Below are 22,577 nucleotides of genomic sequence, written 5' to 3'. Positions count from 1 at the left end.
CAGAAGGTGCCATCTATGAGAAACGTACCCTCACCAGCCCCTGAACTGGCTGGCACGTTGATACTGGATTTCCCAGCCTCCAGAACTGTGAACAACAAATTTGTGTTGTTTACAAATTACCCAGTTTAAGATACTCTGTTATAGCAGCGCCAATGCCTAAGACACAGTCTGAGTATTAAAACGGTGGTTTTCTGGAGGCAGTCCTCAGCCAGAGAAGGGCAACTTGTGAGGACAGAGATTGGTTTATCAACCCTATTTAGGAGTTCAGGACAAAATAACTTACAAAATCAAGGCAAAGACAAAATAACTTACAAAATCAAGGCAAAGAGACCATTCTCCTTTCCTGCTTTTGCAGTCTGTTTCACTTTTCTGCCAGCATTTCCAGTGGCACAGATGGCCAGGATGGTGCAGCAAGCAAGCCCTCTTCCACGCAGGGGGACGTTGTCTGGGAACCACGGCTGATATAGGAGCTTTTCCATCTTTGGTGCTCTGAACCAAAAAGGTGAGGGGATGGACAAATGAGAAAAGATTTTCATCTCATTGATGGCTCAACAGAACTAGAGATGGAACTATTTCAGATGAACTTGAGGGCCACTGCCTTTCCCTGATGCCCATCCTGTGGGCCTGCTGCAGTGTCTGAAATTCCCCACTCTTACATTGTGTCCTCTGGGACAGATCTTGATCCAGACGCCCTTGTTTGTTACAATGCACATTTATTACCCCAGGAATATTCTCTCTCCTGCTCAGTGCTCTAGTGCACCATTTGATCTCAAAGCACTGTTGGTGGAGCTCCAGTCCTCACCAGCCTATACACTTTCCACCACCTTCAACATTCCTTTTACTGCTCCTTTGCAGTCAAATGCCTCTTCCACCCCAACCTGTGACCACTGCTCTGTTACCTGTCCCTATAGTTTTGCCTTTTCCTGAATGTCACATAAATGGAATCATACAGTTTATAAATTTTTAAGACCGGCGGCCGGGCGCAGTGGCTCACACCTGCCTCTACTAAACCCCGTCTCTACTAAAAATACAAAAATTAGCCGCGTGTGGTGGCGTGCGCCTGTAATCCCAGCTACCTAGGAGGCTGAGGCAGGAGAATCTCTGGAACCCAGGAGGCAGAGGCTGCAGTGGGCCGAGGTTGCGCCACTGCACTCCAGCCTGGGTGACAGAGCAAGACTCCGTCTCAAAAAAAAAAAAAAGACAAGAAAAGAAAACTGGCTTCTTGGCCGGGCACAGTGGCTCATGCCTGTATGTAATCCCAGCACTTTGGGAGGCCGAGGTGGGCGGATCACCTGAGGTCGGGAGACCAGATGGACCAACATGGAGAAAACCTGTCTCTACTAAAAATACAAAATTAGCTGGGCGTGGTGGCACATGCCTGTAATCCCAGGTACTCGGGAGGCTGAGGCAGAAGAATCGCTTGAACTCGGGAGGTGGAGGTTGTAGTAAGCCAAGATCGTGCCATTGCACTCCAGCTTGGGCAACGAGAGCGAAACTCTGTCTCAAAAAAAAAAAAAAAGCCATGCAGCTTCTGTCTTGTTCACTGGGACCCTCTTAGAGCCCTGAAATGAGGTGCAAGAAGCCTGATTGCCCCGAGGCCACCATGTTGTGAGGAAGTCCAAGCACAAAGAGAGGCTACATGCGGGGATTCTGGCCAACAGTCCCAGCTGAGCCTAGCCATGGGTGCCAATCTGGGTGCCAGATATAGTCCTCCCAATTGAGGATCCAGAAATTGTGAAGCAGAAATGAGCTGTGTTAGGCCATTTTGCACTGCTATAAAGATATATCTGAAAACTGGGTAATTTATAAAGAAAAGAGGTTTCCTTGGCTCTTGGTTCTGCTGGCTGTACAGGAAGCATGGCAACGGCATCTGTTTGGCTACTGGGGAGGCCTCTGGGAGCTTTCACTCACTGTGGAAGGTGAAGTGGGAGCTTGCACTTTGCATGGTGAAAGCAGGGACAAAACAGAATTGGGGAGAGCAGGAACAACCACATCTCAGGAGTACTCACTATTGCGAGGACAGCACCAAGCCATGAGGGATCCGCCCCCATCACCCAAATACCTCCCACCAGGCCCCATCTCCAACACTGGGGTTTACATCTCAACATGAGATTTGGAGGGGATATCCAAATGATATCCCTGTGTGCCCATCCTTGTTGTGCCCATCCAAGTTCTCGCCCCACAGAACATGTTGGCCTAATAAAATTGTTGTTTTCAGCCACTAAGTTTGGAGTGGTTAAACAGCATCAGATGGCCATAACATCCTGCAATTTGGCACAGCCTACAAGCTTCTGGGCCCAAGAGATACCTGTTTTACTCTAAAAAGATGGATGTATGTCACTTCTTGGCTGCTTAGCTTCCATATTGCTCCTCCTAACTCTTTTGAGAAAATCATTTAAAATTCTCTTCGTCTTCCCAGTAACATGGCCGATTAGATGGCCTAAACAGCCCTCTTAATAAAAAAACTAAAAATGCTGAAAAATTGGCCGGGCGCGGTGGCTCACGCTTGTAATCCCAGCACTTTGGGAGGCCGAGGTGGGCGGATCACGAGGTCAGGAGATCGAGACCACGGTGAAACCCCGTCTCTACTAAAAATACAAAAAAAATTAGCCGGGTGTGGTGGCGGGTGCCTGTACTCCCAGCTACTCGCAGAGGCTGAGGCAGGAGAATGGCGTGAACCCGGGAGGCAGAGCTTGCAGTGAGCTGAGATCGCGCCACCGCACACCAGCCTGGGTGACAGAGTGAGACTCTGTCTCAAAAAAAAAACAAAAAAAATGCTGAAAAATTGCAAACATCTTTATAAACACACTGATGAGCAGGCATGAAAGTGAGGAATTTGTAAACATTTTAAAAAATAAAGTGAAATGGGCCAGGTGCAGTGGCTCATGCCTATAATCCTAGCACTCTGGGAGGTCGAAGAGGGTGGATTGCTTGAGCCCGAGTTTGAAACCAGCCTGGGCAACATGGTAAAACTCCATCTCTACAAAAAAATACAAAAAGTAGCCAGGCATGGTGGTGCATGCTTGCAGTCCCAGCTACTCTTGAGGCTGAGATGGGAGGACTACGTGAGCCCAGGAGGTGGAGGTTGCAGTGAGCTGAAGGCATGCCACTGCATTCCGGCCTGGCTGACACAGCCAGAGCCTGTCTCAAAAAATAAATAAATAAAGTGAGAGCTAGGATTCTGAGAATCGAGCAACAAACCTGACTTTTAGACTGCTAAATCCTAGAGCACATAAACTTCCACCTTGGCAGCTACCTGAAAGCAGTAAAGACAAACCCTAGGGCCTCCCAGTGGGTGGGGAATATTCTAGAAGGAAACACTTTCAGGACCCCAGTTTCCACCCTCAGTATAAGGCTAAATAATAAAAACCACCACACAGAAGGGAACAAAAAGAAAATATTTCTCTTGTGGATATTGTGACTTTAATCAAGCTCTAATCTCCTAGGAAGGTCCAAACCCCTTAGTACAACGCAAAGGCAGCCACAACCTGGCCTTACCTCAAGATAGTTATTGGCCCCTAAACCTCATCCACAAGGCATTCATTTTGCTACTAATTCTTTTCACTTTTATCCTCTAGACTATGCCTTTGCATGTACCATTCTCTGTTTAGATCACACTTTTTTTTCTTAAGTATTTAAGTATACCAGTTATAGGAATCCTTTCCCACCTTTCCCGGCCATAGTTAATAGCTTCCTCCATTGTACTCTCATAGTTTGTTGAATGTGACACAATTATAGAACATACTGCCTCTATTGTGATTTTACATTCTGATTTTTTCCATTGGACCACGAGTACATTTGGGGCAGTAACTTACTCATATTTGTAACCATGCCTTGCTTATGGTGAGCAATTTGGATTTTTTGAAAGAAAGTGTAGTCTTACGGAGACGGAGAGTAGAAGGATGGTTAACAGACTGGGAAGAGTTGGTGGGGTAGGGAAGTGGGGATAGTTAATGGGTACAAAAAATAGAATAAGAAATAGTATAACTAGTATTTGATAGCACATCGGAGTAACTGCAGCCAATAATATTGTACATTTTAAAGTAACTAAAAGAATATAACTGGATTGTTTGTAACACAAAGGATAAATGCTTGAGGTGATGGATATCCCATTTGTCCTGATGAGATTATTATGTATTGCATGCCTGGGTCAAAATATCTCAGGTGGCCCATAAATGTTTACACCTACTGTGTACCCACAAAAAACTTAAAAAAAAAAAAACTAATAAATTAACCTGGAAAAACGTAGTTTTGTTCCTGAAGTAGGATTTTATCATATTCTTTGTAATTTTCAGTCTTCCCTGAGATGTAGCTCAGTGGTTCCTAGCTTTAGCTGCACATTAGAGTCACCTGCAGCTCTTTTCAAACTGTCGCCCTACAGCTGGGCCTCAGGCATCAATGCCTAAAGCTCTGCGGGTGATTCCAGCTTGCAGCCAGGGCCCTTCCAGCAACTCCAAGGCCGGCTGGTGTGCGCTGAAGCTGTCGGGAGTCGGACCAGCTGCACAGTTAATACATATGTGTCCTAGGCTCCTCTCTCCTTCCAACGCAGATATGTGCACAAACCCTGCCTGGAACCGCAGCCCTGTTCTCAGAATCAGATTCCTGAAAGTGGGCAAGCGGAAGCGGAAATAAGCCCCCTCCCAACGCCAGCTGACTCGATTTCGTCTCGGTCTTCCCCAGGGCTGGGCACTGTACACCATGATCAGAGAGACACATTCCCTGTGGACGGCGCTCCCATCGGATGACTGGAGGGACGCGACACTAGAGGCAGGCAGTACTTCAGGGTGACCATAAGTCTCCCAAACATCCACAACGGCTCGTCCTCCAGCTAAGGCGACAACGCTGCCATTTTGGATCCTGTTCACCCACGCGAAGCCGGCGTTTGCACAGATTTTCGGACGTCATATTAAAGCGCACCGGGCGCCGAGACTTCTGGGAAATGAAGTCCTTGCGAAGGCCCCGCATTGATTGGGAGCGCGGGCTCCAGGACCCTTTGCGCAGGCGCGTTGGTTTCCCGACCTGAAGAGGCGCCGTCTTCCCGGGTCCCGAGCACTCTGTGCCGGAGGTGAGGGTTGTGGGTGTGTGTCTTCAAGGAGCGGAGTGAGCGCAGCAGCCGAGAGAGGGGACATGAGAACTTTGGGGAGGTGCTGTGGGAGCAAAACGAGGTGACACGGGCGAGGCCAGCCTGCAGAGCGTGTGTCGCGACGTCTCGGTGCGGACGGAAAGTTGTGCACCCACCCCCGTGTGTGCGTGTGTCCCGTGGGGTCTGGGCACCCATTGTGTGTCGGTCCCGGACTTTCAGGTTGGAGGTTCGGAGTCTTCCTCCGCCTCTCCCGTTTCTTCTTCCCATAATGGGTGCTTAATGAACGTGGGTGGAATTAACACCAAATCTAGGATGCTGCCGCTTCCTCTTTCCCAGACAGCGCCTCAGATTGCCTCATTTAGCTCCCTGCCCTGGGCCTCCGCATGAGTGCTGGAGGGCTTCATGGAGGAGGTGGGATTTGACGTGAAAAAAAAAAGAACAACAAAACAAAAACCACGAAAGAAGCAGCTAAGCGTTAGGCAGATTTGAGATGGAGATAGTTTTTACAGAAATGCAGGAACAGTGGTAGACAAGGTTGAAGAAAAGGTACGCTGGGAGCCAGGGCCCGGGACTCAGAGAATCAGGACAAGACTCAGTAGGCAAGGTGGCTTGTATAGGTGTGATCCAGGGACTGACACGAATGAAACTATTTGGGGACAGTTATTCTAGAGGTCACATTCAGGACTAGAGAGGGGAAAGGACCAGTAGCAGAGAGCCAGTTAGGAATATATGGTAGTTTTGAAGTAAGATGTTGTGGACCTGAATTATGGTGGTGGTAGTGAAAGGGAAGGATACAGATGACACTGCAAAAGAAGAGTCAAAAGGGCCTGGTGACTAGATTTGGGAGGACAGAGAGTGAGGTAAGAGTTTGAATTTGGGACACCTGGGAGAATAATAAAACATCGGATACAAATGTAAAGCCAGGAAGAGGCGTTGATGTGGGGAATTGCCTAAAGGAAGATAGTTTTGAGGTAATGGTGGAACGCCTAATTCAAGGTTTGCAGTCATTTGGAGATGCAGGATGAGTTTGGAAGAATGCAATACAGTTGTATTGTCAAATTACAGGACATGGACATCTGTAGAGTTTGAAAATGGAGTCCTGAATGTGGATGAACTTTCTGAGGGATGGCAAAAACGAAGAAAGTACGAAGACTGAGCTATGGGCAGCATCCATGTTTCCAGGGCAAAAGTGGGGAAAAAGAGTCACAGAAAGACAGCAATTTTAGTGGTTGGAAGAAAGGCTACTGCAGTATCATAGCAGTTACAGTAACCATTCGAATAAGCAGAAGCTTGTCAGAACAGTGAAAAGCTACAGAGAAATAGATAATATGGCCGAGAACGGTAGCTCACGCCTGTAATCCCAGCACTTTGGGAGGCCGAGGCGGGCGGATCACGAGGTCAGGAGATTGAGACCATCATGTCTAACACGGTGAAACCCCTCTCTACTAAAAAATACAAAAAATTAGCTGGGCGTGGTGGTGGGCGCCTGTAGTCCCAGCTACTCGGGAGGCTGAGGCAGGAGAATGGCATGAACCCGGGAGGTGGAGCTTGCAGTGAGCCAATATCGCGCCACTGCACTCCAGCCTGGGTGACAGAGCGAGACTCCGTCTCAAAACAAAACAAAACAAAAATAAATAGAGATAATAAGATCAGAAATGCATTAGTAGGCCAGGCGCGGTAGCTCATGCCTGTAATCCCAGCGCTTTGGGAAGCAGAGGTGGGCAGATCACTTGAGGTCAGGAGTTCAAGACCAGCCTGGCCAACATGGTGAAACTCCATCTCTACAAAAATACAAAAATTAGCTGGGCATGATGGCGGGTGCCTGTAATCCCAGCTACTTGGGAGGCTGAGGTGGGAGAATCACTTGAGCCCAAGAGGCAGAGGTTGCAGTGAGCCGAGATGATGCCATTGCACTTCAGCCTGGGCGACAAGAGTGAAACTCCGTCTAAAAAAAAAAAAAAAAAAAAAAAGATAGTTTTCAAGCATGCCATTTCAGGTGCGTGAGGGGCAAAAGCTGAAAAACGGACTGGAGAACAGTAAGTGGTAACAGTGTGGAGTCAGTAGGTTTGTATTACTCTCCAAAAAGTTTGATCATGAAAGGAAAACCTAAATGAGAACTGTTTTGCTAGAAGGAGGTCATGGGATTCAGTGAAAATAGTTTCAGGTAGAGGAGGCTTGTATGTCTTTGAAGATGTCGAAAGAAAGTACTACTGGGTTGGAAAATGCTGAAAAAAAAAAAAAAAAAGACTGGGGGCTGGGCGCGGTGGCTCATGCCTGTAATCCCAGCACTTTGGGAGGGCGAGGCAGGCAGATCGTGAGGTCAAGAGACTGAAACCATCCTGGCCAAAATGGTGAAACCCTGTCTCTACTAAAAATACAAAAATTAGCTGGGCATGGTGGCGCGCACCTGTAGTCCCAGCTACTTAGGAGGCCGAGGCAGGAGAATCGCTTGAACCTGGGAGGCAGAGGTTGCAGTGAGCCAAGATCGCGCCATTGCACTCCAGCCTGGGCGACAGAACCAGACTCCGTCTCAAAAACAAAACAAACAACAACCACAAAAAAAAGGGAAGTGCAGGGACAAATTCTGAGAGGAAGCAATGTGAAAAACAGTGGAACACAGGGTATAGGACACAAAGGTAAAGTCCTGGAGACAGACATTTCTGTCTTGTTGACCTCACACATCTCGCTGCCCTAGCACATAACAGCTACTTGGTACACATTTATCGAATAGTGGGACGAGTGGATGGGTTGCACTGGGCAGTAGAAAGGAAGAGAACTTTTATTTGTTGAATGAACTGTATGAGAAATGCTTTATATTAATGGTCTCATCATTTATAACTATGCTGTGAGCTAGGTAGTAAACAACTGTTGGCTTAAGTAACTCATCCAAGGCTTCATGGTTAATAATTCCATGCCTGTGGAATGCTTTCTACCATATAACCCTGCTTCCCTTGAAACTCATTTCCGGGAATCTTTGGTGTGGTAGAAGACAAAAGTTATGTGGAAATTGAATGGTACCCATGGAGGTTTGGAATAGCTATGTAGCTAAGATGGGAGCAGTAAAAGCTTTCTGGATGATGTCAAGGGCTCATTTGAAGATATAGACTGAATTTAGAGGACATTTTCTCCAGTGATACTCTGAGATCCAGGGATAGGAAAAGAGAACACAGAAGTGGAGGTGGTTCTTGGCTAGCGGTAACTGCCCGTTGAGTTTGGTGGATTTGAGAAGTCTTCAGTGTCAGTGAGCTTACTGAAGTGACTGCTGGTGGAGTCTAAACCTAATGGGGAGAGAAGTCTACGTGACAGGGAACCTATGGATGAGGAGCACTTTGGGAATATCCACTGCTTAATAGCTGGGGAGCATATATGCTCACCACCATTTGTAATTTGTTCAGTGCTCTGTTTAATTAAAGTTGTAATCTAATAAACAAAACTTTGAAAATTGTCTTTAAACATTTAACACTGAGCAGTTTCGACTGCAGTTTTGGATATGGTTTGATTTGTTCAAAAAGTTCCAGTGCCTTAGACAAACATATACAAATACTTTGACTCCACTTATTACTTACTTATTATTAATTTGACTCCACTTATTATTACTACACTTACATTTAAACCTACTCTAAAATAGCAACAACTCGGCCAGGCCCAGTGGCTCATGCCTGTAATCTCCGCACTTTGGAAGGCCAAAGTGGGCGGATCACCTGAGGTCAGGAGTTCAAGACCAGCCCGGCCAAGATGGTGAAACCCTCTACAAAAATACAAAAATTAGCCAGGCATGGTGGCAGGCACCTGTAATCCCAGCTACTCAGGAGGCTGAGGCAGGAGAATCACTTGAACCCAGGAGGCAGAGGTTGCAGTTAGCCGAGATCATGCCATTGCACTCCAGCCTGGGCGACAGAGTGAGACCCTGTCTCAAAAAAACAAAACAAACAAAAAAATGCAGCAACTCAGTGTAATTAATATTTTCAGTACACTACCTTCCTAGAATTATAACATTACTTATTACATTAGCTTATACTAACTTTACTTAACACATTATTCTAAATGTGTTACATGTATTACCCTATTTAAGCATCAAGATAACTGCAAGAGATAGTACTTCTGTTATTCCAGTTTTGCAAACAGGCAGACTGAGACAGGTTAAGAAACTTTCCTGAGGTAGCACCGGTAGGAAGAGGCAGAGGCGGATTTTGATTTCAGGCAGTCTGTCTCCAGAGCCTATACTCCCAATGACTACACTTTCCTGTATCTCTAAATGCTAATTTTGACTTCTTTCTAGGGCCTAAGGGTAATATTTGGATACCCTCTTGGGATGGACGAATCTTAAAAGACCAAAAAGGAAAAGAATACTCTTAGACAACACACGTTGCATGCTCTGGTTATCAATTGACATGTCTTTGTTTCTATTTATGTTTATATCTCAGCCAGATTCAAACTCTAATCTCTCCCCGTTAGGTTGGGGGTGTTTTTTGTTTGTTTGTTTTTTGCTTATACTTAGCTAAACTTGTTTTTCCAATAAGTTTTTGCTTTTCACATAGCTTTTGCAAATTGGTATTCACCCTCAAGGTAACATTCTTTTAAAATTTTGCTTGGCCAGTGTGAACCCATTGTTAAATAACCCTGAGCTGTCTGGCAACTTTTAACTCTAAGCTATAATGATTTATTTTCATGAAAAGATAGCATAGGTAACAGACCAATAGACTAGAAGAGAAAATCCCCAAATATCCAAGAATATGATAGACCTGTTATAGAATAGAGTTGAATGCTACCAAACAGACCAGTAAATATCTATTGATCTGGTCTTTTGACATTTTTGAAAATTTAATTGTTGCTTATTTCTGTCTTTGATTCATAAGTCTAGCTATAGGGAGACATCTCCTAAGGGAGAAAGGATGAAGTCTGCACAGTTACTATGCCTCTTTGGAACCAGAGGTTGGTTCATTGTTAATAGAGCCCATTTCTCTTTCTACTTGATACTTACGTGTAGCCCCAGTACTGATTAGTCCTCACTGTTTGGGGTATGTAGTTCTGTATCTAGAATTACCTGGTTTATTCCCATTCCAAATTTCTTTTTACATACTTATATGAGTAGATACAAGTATCTATCCCAGGGGTACATCTATACTTTATGAATAGTCATACAATTAATAGAAAAAAGTACCTTTTTATATAACTAAAGTTTTAAACATTGCCTTCCTTGTATTAGAACTTTTATGGCATACTTTATATTAACTTTTCTATTTTGAGTATGAAACTCATAGTCCTTCAAAGTTCAAATTATTTTATTTAGCACTAGTGATTTTTATTATTTATCTGGCCAGTGGGAGCCAGAGTCATCTGAGTTTTCTTATTCAAAGATGTGCGGTCGGCTCAAATTCTGAATGTCCAAAACTGTACTCATTGGTTTTCCCTTCAGTCCTCCTTCTCTATTCCTTATCTCCATGAACGGCATCGTTATCCATGCCACATTGGTAACCCGGGCATCATCTTTGCCCTCATCACCTTCAGCCTCTTCTTCCAGCCAGTGTATTGTCTGTTCCTTTTCTTTTTCCTTTTTCTTTTCCCCCGAGACAGAGTCTTGCTCTGTCACCCAGGCTAGAGAGCAGTGGCGTGATCTCGGTTCACTGCAACCTTTGCCCCCTGGGTTTGAGCGATTCTCCTGCCTCAGCCTCCCAAGTAGCTGGGATTACGGGTATCCGCCACTGTGCCTGGCTAATTTTTGTATTTTTAGTAGAAACGGGGTTTCACCATCTTTGCCAGGCTGGTCCTGAACTCCTGACCTCGTGATCCACCTGCCTCAGCCTCCCAAAGTGCTGAGATTACAGGTGTGAGCCACTGCACCCAGCCTGTCTGTTCTTAATAGCTTGACAGCAGTTTCCTCCATTTCTGCTTTCACAGCTTTCATTCAATTTGTCATCTTTCTTATTTAATTATAACACTCTCCTCAATGGTCTACTCACCTCCATTCTTTCCTTCCTGTAATCCCATCACACCACAGCCACTCAGTGTGGCGTGGCTACCTGTGTTGGGGTCCCCAGGATCACCCCAGGTTCAGGGATTCACTAGAAGGACTTAAGACTCGACCCGTAGTTGTACTTCTGGCTAACAGTATGATGATGACCCTGCAAGGATAGGCAGCCAGATCATAAGGGGAAAAGACAAGCCGAGTAGAGGAATACGTATATAGGCTTCCTTCTATTCTCTTTCTCCCATGAGGGTGTCACATGGAGCACACTCCTTCCCCTAGCAACGAAAATGCAGCAACAAGTGTGATGTCTGTGCTCAAGGAAGCTCATTGGAGACTCAGAGCCCATGTTTTTTATTGAGGGCTAGTAACATAGGCACCGTCTGCCTAACACATACCAAAATTCCAAACCCTCCAATAGGAGAGCACATGTTCACCATAAACCACATTGTTTGCACAAATAGTTTAGGCATAGTAGACCACCATTATCTCTTAGGGAACTGGGGAACCCTCTCAAAATCGAAGTTTCCAGCTGCCAGCGAAGGGTCAGCATGCAAGCAGAACTTTCTAGGAATAGCAGTCTCAGGTCTGCTATAACTTTTCTGCACACCACCCTTCTTTCCTTCCTGTTATTTTTTTCTGTACACCAAAATAAGGACATACTCTTGTTGAAAAAAATATATAAAAATGGTAAGAAAATAAAAATAACTTATAACTCACCACTCAAATTTCATTTACATTTTAATGTGTTTTTCCTTTTTCTATACATAATATGCATGTACAAATATGTAATTTTAAAAGTGTGCATTCTTCACTTAGTATGTTTTGAATTTGTGGTTTTTTTTTTTTTTTTTAGATGGAGTCTCACTCTTGTCACGCAGGCTGGAGTGCAGTGGCGTGATCTCAGCTCACTGCAACCTCTGCCTTCTGGGTTCAAGCGATTCTTCTGCCTCAGCCTCCGGAGTAGCTGGGACTACAGCCACGTGCCATCATGCCTGGCTAATTTTTGTATTTTTAGTAGAGATGGGATTTCACCATGTTGGCCAAGCTGGTCTCGAACTCCTAACCTCAAGTGATCCACATGCCTCGGCCTCCCAAAATGCTGGGATTACAGGTGTGAGCCACTGTACCTGGCCGTTCTTTGTGGGTTTTTTTCAGTTGTTGATTTTCTTTTTTTTTTTGTAAGAAACAAAGCATTACAGATAAAGCTGAAGTATCCTGGGTATCCTTCCCCAGTCTTATTTCCCTCTCTTCTCAGATATGTACACATTTGGTGCTTATTGTCCCATGTGTTAATAGATTTTTGTAGGTGTTATCTACCTGTTTTTAAATTTTATATAAATATTAAACAGTAAGTCATTCTATAACTTATTTTTTGCCCAGTAATTATGTTTTTGCAATTTATCTCTGTTAACATGAGATAATGTATAATATTCATGTTTGTATATATATTCACAAATCCTTTATCTGATTAACGGACATTGAAGTTGTTTGCAGTTTATCACTAGTGATCTTCTCCCCAGTGACTTGTAATGCCACCTCAGTCATACATCAGGCTTCCCTAATGTTTGGATATGTTTTCGGATTTTCTGTTCTAGTCTATTGGTCTGTAATTGATGTGGCTATCTTTTCATGAAAATAAATCATGATAGCATACAAGTTAAAACCTCCCAGGCAGACATGGATTCAAGTTCTACCTCAGATTCTTACAAAGCCTTAATTTCCTAATCTGTAAAATAGTGCCTACCTTATTGATTTATGAGGATGGAGTTAAATTAGCCTTATAAAAAGCACTTAGCACAATACCTGGCAAATAGAAAATACTCAATAATGCTAGCTGTTATTAAGATGATGGGTTTTTTTTGTTTGGGTTTGGTTTGTTTGAGATGGACTCTCACTCTGTCGCCAGGCTGGAGTGCAGTGGCACGATCTTGGCTCACTGCAACCTCCACCTCCCAGGGTCAACCAATTCTCCTGCCTCAGCCTTCCAAGTAGCTGGGACTACAGGCACACGCCACCACGCCCAGCTAATTTTTTTGTATTTTTAGTAGAGACGGGGTTTCACCATTTTGGCCAGGATGGTCTCCATCTCTTGACCTTGTGATCCACCTGTCTCGGCCTCCCAAAGTGCTGGGATTACAGGTGTGAGCCACCATGCCAGGCCAAGATGATGTTTAATAGTGTTCCATTGTATGTATGGACTGGGCCATAAATTATTTAACCAAGTCTCCAGATGTTTAAGGTATTCCAAATTTTTGCTGCCTTGTTGAAAAGATTAAATGAGATAATACATATAAAGTGCTTAGGAAGTGCCCTGGAACATAGCTGTCAATAAGGGTTAGTGTTAATGATGAGTCATAAAAAGCTGTGTATATATTATTACTTATTTCCTAGTATAAATTCCTAGGAGAGAATTGCTGGGTCAAACAGTATGTTTCAAGGCCCTTGACATAAGTCACAGTGATTTTTCTAAAGCACAGATGTGATGACATGTCCACACCCAAATCCTTCAGTAATCTCCACGCCTGTGGAGAAAGGGTCATGCAAAGCTCTCCTCGATGAAACTGGCCTCTACCTCTTTTCCCTTGTCTTCCCCACAGCACTACTCACGGCCTAGACTTCTACCATTCTAAGCTAATTTTTGTTGTTAATCCTTTCCATATAAAGACCTGCCTCCTTCTTTTTGAAAAACCTCAAGATTTAGAATGTTCTAGCTCCTCCCACAAATGAAAACTTAGCTTAGATCCCACTCCTGTCAAGAAAGCGGCAGTGTTCCTCCTTCCGTCCCTCCCTGCTGGGTTAGGTGAGCCTCTGAGGTGCTCTCATGGATTGCTGTGCATATCACTTTGCTGCTCTTAACGCATTCTGGAGTGAAATATTATTTCGTTTACTTGTTTGTTCTCTGTGCTAAGCTATAGCTTCTGGAGGACAAAGACAGTGTCTGACAGTTTTTCTGCGCTTGATATAAGTAGTTGGTGCTGAATAAATGCTGGTTGAATAGAAGGATGAATGAGTCACAAGAAGCAGTAACCATATCCCCTTGACTGTTGGAGAATGGTCAGTATACCACAAATATGCCTTTTCTTCCTCCTCACCAGGACCACACCATCTCCCAGCCACCATAAATCCCATAAATGTGGGATTTAATGCTCTTGTTTTATTTTTATATTTTTTATTTTTATAGAGACAGAGGTCTTGCTATGTTGCCCAGGCTGGTCTCGAGAACTCCTGGCCTCAAGTGATCCTTCCACCTCAGCCTCCCAAAGTGCTGGAATTACAGACATGCGCCACCGTGCCTGGTCTGTTGTTTTAGTTAGACTCTTGATTGTGAAAAACTGAGACTTAGCTAATCCCAGTAAAGGGAATTAGTGATAAGATCTTGCACAGAGCCCAAGAGGGTTAGAGTATTATGGCAATCTATGAATAAATAAGGCTGGTTTGCATGGAAATTGGAGCCCATGGGTGGTGCTAGGCGAGGTGAGGGCTTCCCCAGGAATTCTTAGGTCTTTGCGTCAGTGTTTCACCACTGATGGGACTGCACTGGGCTTCCCCCTGCCTGCCTCTGGTCCCGTGGTCTGTTATGACCTTTTCTCTACCTTTTACCTCCCATGTGCCCACGGGTTCTGCTGCTGGTAACTTTGGTTCCCCGATCCTTGTGGCTACTTCGGGACCTCATGATATCCTTTCAGCTCGTCACCCACTTGTCCTGACATTTCTTAGTTCACATTCCCAAGGAAGGATGTCATCTTTTCAAGCCAGATCACATCTCAGTCTACTAGTCGTATATGCATTACCCACCTGTGGCCTAATCAGTGTGGCTCCAGGAATGAGACACAGGGTCACATGGTACAAAACCTGGCTGCCCAAGGAATGCTCCTTTAGCAAGGGCTATGAGTGGGGTATTTTTCCTTTGAAGAGACTGGATTGTCTTTGATATGTCTTGTCCATGTAGTCATTTATAAAATTGCTTATGGCTTTTGCCCAGTAATCATTCAGGGCAATATTGAATGTGAATTTATACGTACTGTGTGAATCTTACACAGTTCTTGACTCTCAGGAATAGAACTCTGCCTCTAGCATCATGGTAAAAACCACCACCACATCGTGGTCTAATTCGCAATTCCATGGTTGTTGGCTCTAATTCTGGGGTGGTCTGGGATTGTTCCTGGCCTTGCTTTACTTGGACCCCCTTTTGTAAGGTATCGAGAATGACATATCCCCCTGGTATGTGCTTCATGGGTCAAAAGACTATGCGACAGGACTAGTCTTTCTCCTACCTTCTTTCTCACCCCCCACTTCTGCCTCATTAGGACTCTGCCCTTGTCCACAAGGAGAGTACACAGGAGAGAATGGCTGCTGTGTCTCCAACCACCAGATGCCAGGTGAGGTGGACTTTTGTGTTTCTGAAATACTCCATTCGTCTCCAGAATGTAACCACTTTTCTTTCTCTATCCTGGAGCCTCTTTGAGCAGACCCAGCCAGGCAGATGAAGGACTCCATAGGGAGTATTTCTTTCCTATTTGACTTGAGGTATCCTTTAGTGACCTTTTCTTGCTGTGAGCATGTGCCCATTAGCTTGTCGCCAGGCTTAAAACTCCTGGAGCCTTCACTGTGAGTGATTTTGCCTAGACGCCAATGGTAGGGTCTGATTGGAAGGTTTGGGGAAGAGTGGGCTGGTTTGGGGAAGAGTGGGCTGGTTCTGGTCCTGACTGTCCCTTTGGTACATTCATGTGTGGACTGAGAGGAGGCCCCAGTGTTCCAGGGAGTGTGGGGCTAGGCTGGGGCATGTGATACACACTGTAGAGCACCTCTGTGGGGTGCTAAGAGCCCTGAAGAGAGTCTCCTGTGCTAGAGACTGTGTGGCTTGCTCCATTCCTGCCCGAGGGCAGAGTCTTAAATTCTGCACCCTGGCCTAGAACTTTTGCAGACACACTGGAGACTCATCTGAAGTTTTAGAACTGGAGGTAAAGAGATGCAATCTTACAGAATTACAGAGCATTAGAATGAAATGAGAGGGATCCGACAGATTATCTAATCAACACCATTATTCTAAGGATTTGTAAAAAAAAAAAAGACAATTGGTGAAATTTGAGTAAGATTGTAGATTAGATAATAGTATAAGATCAATGCTATTTTCTCCATTTTTTATAGTTATACTGTGATTATAACAACAGTACGTCCTTGTTTTTACAAAATACACACTGAAATATTTAGGATTAAAGACACATGATGTTGACAAGTTAGTCAAGAGGCCTAGGGAAAAGATAGGAGAATGTGTATCTAGAGAGAGACAGAAAAATAAAGTAAATATGGAAAATGTTGACAGTTGAGGAAGCCAGGTGAAGGGTACACAGGAATTTTTTTGTGCTGTTTTTAGAAGTCTCAAAAAAGAGTCTGATATTCAGAAGCTCAGCTGTAAGTATAGTGGTGTGAGATTCTGACCAAGAACTTCATGTCTTGGGTGATAAGGCCACTTTTCCCAAATGCTTTAAAGTTCTACTCAGTCAGAACTGTTTTTCTTCCCTCCCACCATGCGTCCTCCAGGGCTGTCATCTTTGACATTTTTGGTCTGGTCCAAGTAAAGAGAAGGGTTAAGAGTAAGGGAGAATGTGATTGTATTTTCAGGAATCAGTGACATTCGAAGACGTGGCTGTGGTTTTCACAGATGAAGAGTGGAGTCATCTGGTCCCCATACAGAGGGACCTCTACAAGGAGGTGATGCTGGAGAACTATAACAGCATTGTGTCATTGGGTAAGGGGAGCCTCCATGAGGAGGTACAGTTTGTACTATGCTAATGTGGGGCTGAGAGGGCTGAGGAATTAATACCGTTCTCCTCCCCGCTGAGTTCTGAGCCACCTGAGAGATAAAGTAAGAGTCAAAAGATGTGGCATCAGAGTACAGCAACAGCGGGCTCAATACTGAACCCCAGCATTGGGCCGACATGCCCGACGACCATAGGCTCTCTCGCTCAGCAGCCTGCCCCGGCAAAATGCAAGGAGGGCCAGTGAAGGCTGAGGGACAGAGCGGAATGTGTGTTAGAGGCAGGGAGCTGGCTCTCCAGAGGGGCAGGCAAAGACGCTGAGTTCCATATGCCCAGTTCTTCTCCCAGTTCGCCATTCAGGTAACTCAGCTCACCCAGAGGAGTGTGTGCTGGGGTGGGGGCCATCTTGTCGGAATTCAGGGTTGTGCCTCTGAGGTCACCAGATACATGTTTGATTTTGAATATTTGTCTTAGGTACAGTCTTAGATGCTCACAGAAGACACTTTGTAATTATAGAGACTTGTGTGACAAAGAGAAAGTTAAGAGTCACTGCTGATTCTGGTGTTAGTGAAAAGTAAAGTTAGGCTCCTGGAGGTTATGAGAACCTCTCAGGAGCTTCACGAGAAGCTGAGAGAGTGCCCAGATTGAGAAGCCGGCTTAAAATAAGCAGCAGATGGCAGTAAAAGTCACATTGCAAATTTCCTACCAGGCAGGTCAAAAAGTGAGTGCTAACACCCCCTAGATTAACTTAATCAGGCCAATTGTCTCCCAAACAGAATGGAATATTCAGGAGGCATCAAAGGAGCATTTGTTACAGGCTTTAGCAGATGGTGTATTGAGGAAAATAGAACCCCTGAGGTCAGGGACAGAGAGCCACAGGGAGATGCTGGGTGTGGCTGTTTTGTCAACAGAGAATCCACATAAAACCCAGCAGACAATCCTTGGGCCCAATAAGAAAGTGCCTCTTTCCCAAGTTGGGGCCTCAACAAAAGGGAAGTTTAGAGCCCAAGCCTATTTCCAGGATCTATTTTTTAATATAACCAAAAATGGATAGATTTGCTTCAGGGAATTTATCGTAAGGAAATAATAGGACTAGCAGTCCATGGTGTATGCAGATGTTCATCCCACTATTGTTTGTTAATAGCAAAACGTTAAAAATGGTCTAAATTTCTATCATAAGAGAATTCATTACATAAATTATGTTATCCATGCAATGTCATATCCCATAGCCATTACAATGGTGAGGTAAATCAGTGCTGATTGAAATAAAATAGTATTTTAAATTTATTATGTGAAAAAAAATCAAGTTTACAAATCAGCATCATTTCATTATCTAGGTTTGTTATTTTTGTTGTTTTTTTTTGAGACAGAGTCTCACTCTGTTGCCTAGGTTGGAGTGCAATGATGCAATCTCGGCTCACTGCAACCTCCATCTCCAGGGTTCAAGCAATTCTCGTGCCTCAGTCTCCCAAGTAGCTGGGATTACAACCATGAGCCAACACGCCCTGCTAATTTTTGTATTTTTAGTAGAGACGGGGTTTCACCATGTTGGCCAGGCTGGTCTCGAACTCCTGACCTCAGGTGATCCACTCATCTCGGCCTCCCAAAGTGCTGGGATTACTGGCGGGAGCCACTGTGCCCAGCCTCATTATCCAGTTTTTTTTTTTGTTTTTTTTTTTTTGAGACAGGAGTCTCGCTGTCGCCCAGGCTGGAGTGCAGTGGCGCAATCTCGGCTCACTGCAAGCTCCGCCTCCCGGGTTCACGCCATTCTCCTGCCTCAGCCTCTCCGAGTAGCTGGGACTACAGGCGCCCGCCACCACGCCCGGCTAATTTTTTTGTATTTTTAGTAGAGACAGGGTTTCACCGTGGTCTCGATCTCCTGACCTCGTGATCCACCCGCCTCGGCCTCCCAAAGTGCTGGGATTACAAGCGTGCATTATCCAGTTTTTAACAGAATGTATCTGTGGATATCTTTGGATATCTGAATAGAAAGAAAAAAAATACACTGTACCCAAGGTGATTTTTTCTTTTTGCTTGTATACACTGCTAATTTTCCTAGAATGACTCGGACAGACTTGTTTCAATGAAAGCATAATGCTCAAGGCAAACAAATAAACAAAAATGGGCAGTTTGGATTCACTTTTTACTCAAGGTGACTTAATTTCATTCTCATCTCCCCTAAGCCAATGACCTTCATCCTACCAGTGCTAACACTGGGAACTTCCCATTCACTTCACGGGGAAGAATAAACACGTGAATCCACACGGGTTCTCTCAACCTTCTGACCTTGTGCCACTTGCTCCTTTTATAGCCTCAGTGCTGGCCTCCGTCCAAAGGTTCCTCTGCTTTGGACTCTGCATTCTTGGCTTGTGCGTTCTGCCTTCTGCATTTTCTCTCTAAAAGACTTAGATGCTGTGGCCAGGCACAGTGGCTCATGCCTGTAATCCCAGCTCTTTGGGAGGCCGAGACAGGTGGATCACCTGAGGTCAGGAGTTTGAAACTAGCGTGGCCATGATGGCAAAGCCCCATCTCTACTAAAAATACGAAAATCAGCCAGGTGTGGTGGCACCCGCCTGTAATTCCAGCTACTCGGGAGGCTGAGGCGGGAGAATCACTTGAACCTGGGAGATGGAGGTTGCAGTGAGCCGAGATCAGGCCACAGCATTCCAGCCTGGGCGACAGAGTGAGATGCTGTCTCAACAACAACAAAAAAGTCTTAGAGGCTGGGATTGAGCTTTGGGAGAGTGATATTATTTTCATCACACACAGCCACCTGCTTTGTTTCTTTCTCTTTGGGCAGGCCTTCCAGTTCCTCAACCTGATGTGATTTTCCAATGGAAGAGAGGGGACAAGCCGTGGATGGTAGATCTTCATGGGTCTGAGGAGAGAGAATGGCCAGAGAGTATCTCTCTAGGTAACTGAGTGTGAACAGGACAGAATGGAATTTTGTTTGGCTTTTTGTTATTTGGGTGATGGGGGAAATAACAGGTATCATCTTTCTCTCAAATTCAAGTCTTCTGCTTTATTATTTATTGTATATCACCCAATAGCTTTCATTTTTTTCCCTCTACACCTTAACGTATTATTCATCTATATTCACCAAGTGTTACTTTCTCACATCTGTAACGTTGTGCACTCACACTTTGCTATTTCTTTTTTTTTTTGAGACAGAGTCTCGCTCTGTTGCCCAGGCTGGAGTGCAATGGTGCTATCTCGGCTCACTGTAACCTCCACCTCCCAGGTTCAAGTGATTCTCCCTGCCTCAGCCTCCCAAGTAGCTGGGATTGCAGGCGCCTGCTACCACACCTGGATAATTTTTGTATTTTAGTAGAGACGGGGTTTTGCCATGATGGCCATGCTGGTCTCAAACTCCTGACCTCAGGTGATCTGCCCACCTTGGCCTCCCAAAGTGCCAAGATTACAGGTGTGAGCCACCGTGCCCAGCTACACTTTGCTATTTCTATTGAGTGCCATCCTGTCCATTCGGCATGCTCTCCTGATTGTCCTGGCCATGCTCCTACTGGACATCCTCCTGTTTTCTGAGGTGTCCACCATCCATTCTGTTCCCTGCCACCTTCTTCACTCCCAGGTCTTAGTCCCTCCCTGCAGTGTAAGACTATCTGTGGGAGCAAGCAATGCAGTGACCATACATTACTTTCAGACTCATCGGAGCATCTCTTCTTTCTGTAATATTTCCTAGCCCAGGAAAAAAACTGCATCTGTTTTCTGTTTGTTCCAGACTGGGAAACTAAGCCTGAGATTCATGGTGCTTCAGACGAAAAATCAGAAGGATCATTGAGGGAATGCCTTGGAAGGCAAAGTCCTCTGTGTCCTAAATTTGAAGTTCATACACCCGATGGCAGGATGGGAACAGAAAAGCAAAGCCCTTCAGGGGAGACTCATAAGAAATCCCTCTCCCGGAACAAAGGCTTGCGGCGAGGGTCAGCCCTGCCCAGGGAAATTCTCACTAAAGAGAGACACCAGGAATGCAGTGACTGTGGGAAGACCTTTTTTGACCACTCATCCCTCACCCGCCATCAGAGGACTCACACTGGGGAGAAGCCCTACGACTGCCGCGAGTGTGGGAAAGCCTTCAGCCACAGGAGCAGCCTCAGCAGACATCTGATGTCACACACTGGGGAGAGCCCCTACGAGTGCAGTGTGTGCGCAAAAGCCTTCTTTGACCGCTCGTCCCTAACTGTCCATCAGCGAATTCACACTGGAGAGAAACCCTTTCAGTGCAACGAGTGTGGAAAAGCCTTTTTTGACCGTTCATCCCTTACTCGACACCAGAGAATTCACACTGGAGAAAGTCCTTATGAATGTCATCAGTGTGGGAAAGCCTTTAGCCAGAAAAGCATCCTTACTCGCCACCAGCTAATCCACACTGGCAGGAAGCCTTATGAGTGTAACGAGTGCGGGAAAGCTTTCTATGGTGTCTCGTCACTGAATAGACATCAGAAAGCTCATGCTGGAGACCCTCGCTATCAGTGTAACGAGTGTGGCAAAGCTTTCTTTGACCGCTCATCCCTTACACAGCATCAGAAGATCCACACTGGAGACAAGCCATATGAATGCAGCGAGTGCGGGAAAGCCTTTAGCCAGCGGTGCCGGCTCACGCGGCATCAGCGTGTCCACACGGGAGAGAAGCCCTTTGAATGCAGTGTGTGTGGGAAAGTTTTCAGTTCAAAATCTTCTGTTATTCAACATCAACGGCGTTATGCCAAACAGGGAATAGACTGAGTTGGGCAAAAGCTTGGGTAGGACAAGACTTCCATACAAATTTGAGATAGATCTCCCCTATCTTAAAGCTGCCATTTGCTCATTCTACCCACTCTGGCTGCCGTTGTCCTGTCCTGCTTCTGCGCCAGAGCGTTTAATAAGCACTCCCTTCCTGCTGTGTTATAGAACTGTAGGGGAGGCCATGGAAATGACTCTAAAAATACAAAATTTTGAAGAGGTTTGTCAGACAATAGGATAGATGTTAGGAAGAGACACACTTCTTGTCTGAGACCTAGGCCCCAGGTATCACTGCACTTGAAGAAACTGGAGGCTGCAACAGGAGGGAAAGGCAGAATGATATCAGAGCAGTACTATTTTTTTTTTTCAGAACAGTTGTTTTGATGGCTGTTAGTCCCCCTCTCTTGGAGCTTTTTGGGACACTAATGTTGTTCTCTTGTGTCCCAGCTTTTAGATCTCTTACTTCCACTGCTAGTAGCTAGTACTTACTGAGCACCTGCGATGAGGTAAAGACTCAGCTAAGGATTTTACAGGAAGTAGATTAGTTGATCCTGTCACCAACCATATGAAGTAGGCAGTGTTACTACCTGCATCTCCAGATGAGCACCCTGAGGTTTAGAGAGATTAAATAACTTGCCCAAGGTGAACCAGCTGGTAAAAGGTGATGCCAGGTCTTGAAGACAGGTTCACCTTCAAAGTCTATTCTCTTTACCATTATGCTCGATGGTTTGTTTGTTTTATAATTTATGTATATGTATTATCCTCTCAGCTAGATTGTAAGCACTTGGAGGTGTGACTTACAGGTCTTTGTATCTCACACAGTGCCTTGCTAATAGGTGCTCAATAAATATTTATATGAGTGAATGACTTTTCTGCTTACCAAATTCTCTCCATTCAAAACACCTCTTGGATTTGCATACTTTCTCTGAATTCACAGCCCAGCCTATACTTGTATCATCCCCAGCTCCCACTCCCGGCAGCAGTAGCTTCCTAATTCCAGTTCTTCCTGCTTTATTGAAGAGGGATG

General features: G+C 45.0%; 1 protein-coding gene across 4 annotated transcripts; it reads left to right on the top strand.

Annotated features, from left to right (window-relative positions):
• The first annotated feature begins 3,411 nt into the window (after positions 1-3,411).
• On the top strand, positions 3,412-22,414 carry ZNF2 (zinc finger protein 2). Of its 4 annotated transcripts, none has more exons than XM_063617694.1 (6): positions 4,996-5,065; positions 11,905-12,162; positions 15,359-15,430; positions 16,674-16,800; positions 19,611-19,724; positions 20,550-22,414. In XM_063617694.1, exons 2-6 carry the CDS (start codon positions 12,130-12,132, stop codon positions 21,551-21,553), a joined length of 1,350 nt encoding a protein of 449 aa, XP_063473764.1. In that variant the 5' UTR covers positions 4,996-5,065; positions 11,905-12,129; the 3' UTR covers positions 21,554-22,414. The 4 variants fall into 4 exon arrangements, with proteins under 4 accessions (XP_055098633.1, XP_063473764.1, XP_063473765.1 ...); XM_063617695.1 differs by having other exon boundaries at positions 11,905-14,105; XM_055242658.2 differs by lacking the exon at positions 11,905-12,162 and having other exon boundaries at positions 3,412-5,065.
• The last annotated feature ends 163 nt before the right edge of the window (positions 22,415-22,577 follow it).

The sequence above is a fragment of the Symphalangus syndactylus genome, chromosome 14 (genome assembly GCF_028878055.3).
Source record: "Symphalangus syndactylus isolate Jambi chromosome 14, NHGRI_mSymSyn1-v2.1_pri, whole genome shotgun sequence".
Classification (NCBI taxonomy): domain Eukaryota; kingdom Metazoa; phylum Chordata; class Mammalia; order Primates; family Hylobatidae; genus Symphalangus; species Symphalangus syndactylus.
This window is presented reverse-complemented; position numbering and strand designations above follow the sequence as displayed.

What these genes read in the sequence shown, in the direction of transcription:
- ZNF2 (XM_063617694.1), top strand. Translation starts at nt 12,130, where the DNA reads ATGCCTCGGCCTCCCAAAATGCTGGGATTACAG. An exon ending in CTCCAACCACCAGATGCCAG is followed by an intron (nt 15,431 to 16,673) that starts GTGAGGTGGACT and finishes TTGTATTTTCAG; the next exon opens with GAATCAGTGACATTCGAAGA. An exon ending in GCCAGAGAGTATCTCTCTAG is followed by an intron (nt 19,725 to 20,549) that starts GTAACTGAGTGT and finishes TGTTTGTTCCAG; the next exon opens with ACTGGGAAACTAAGCCTGAG.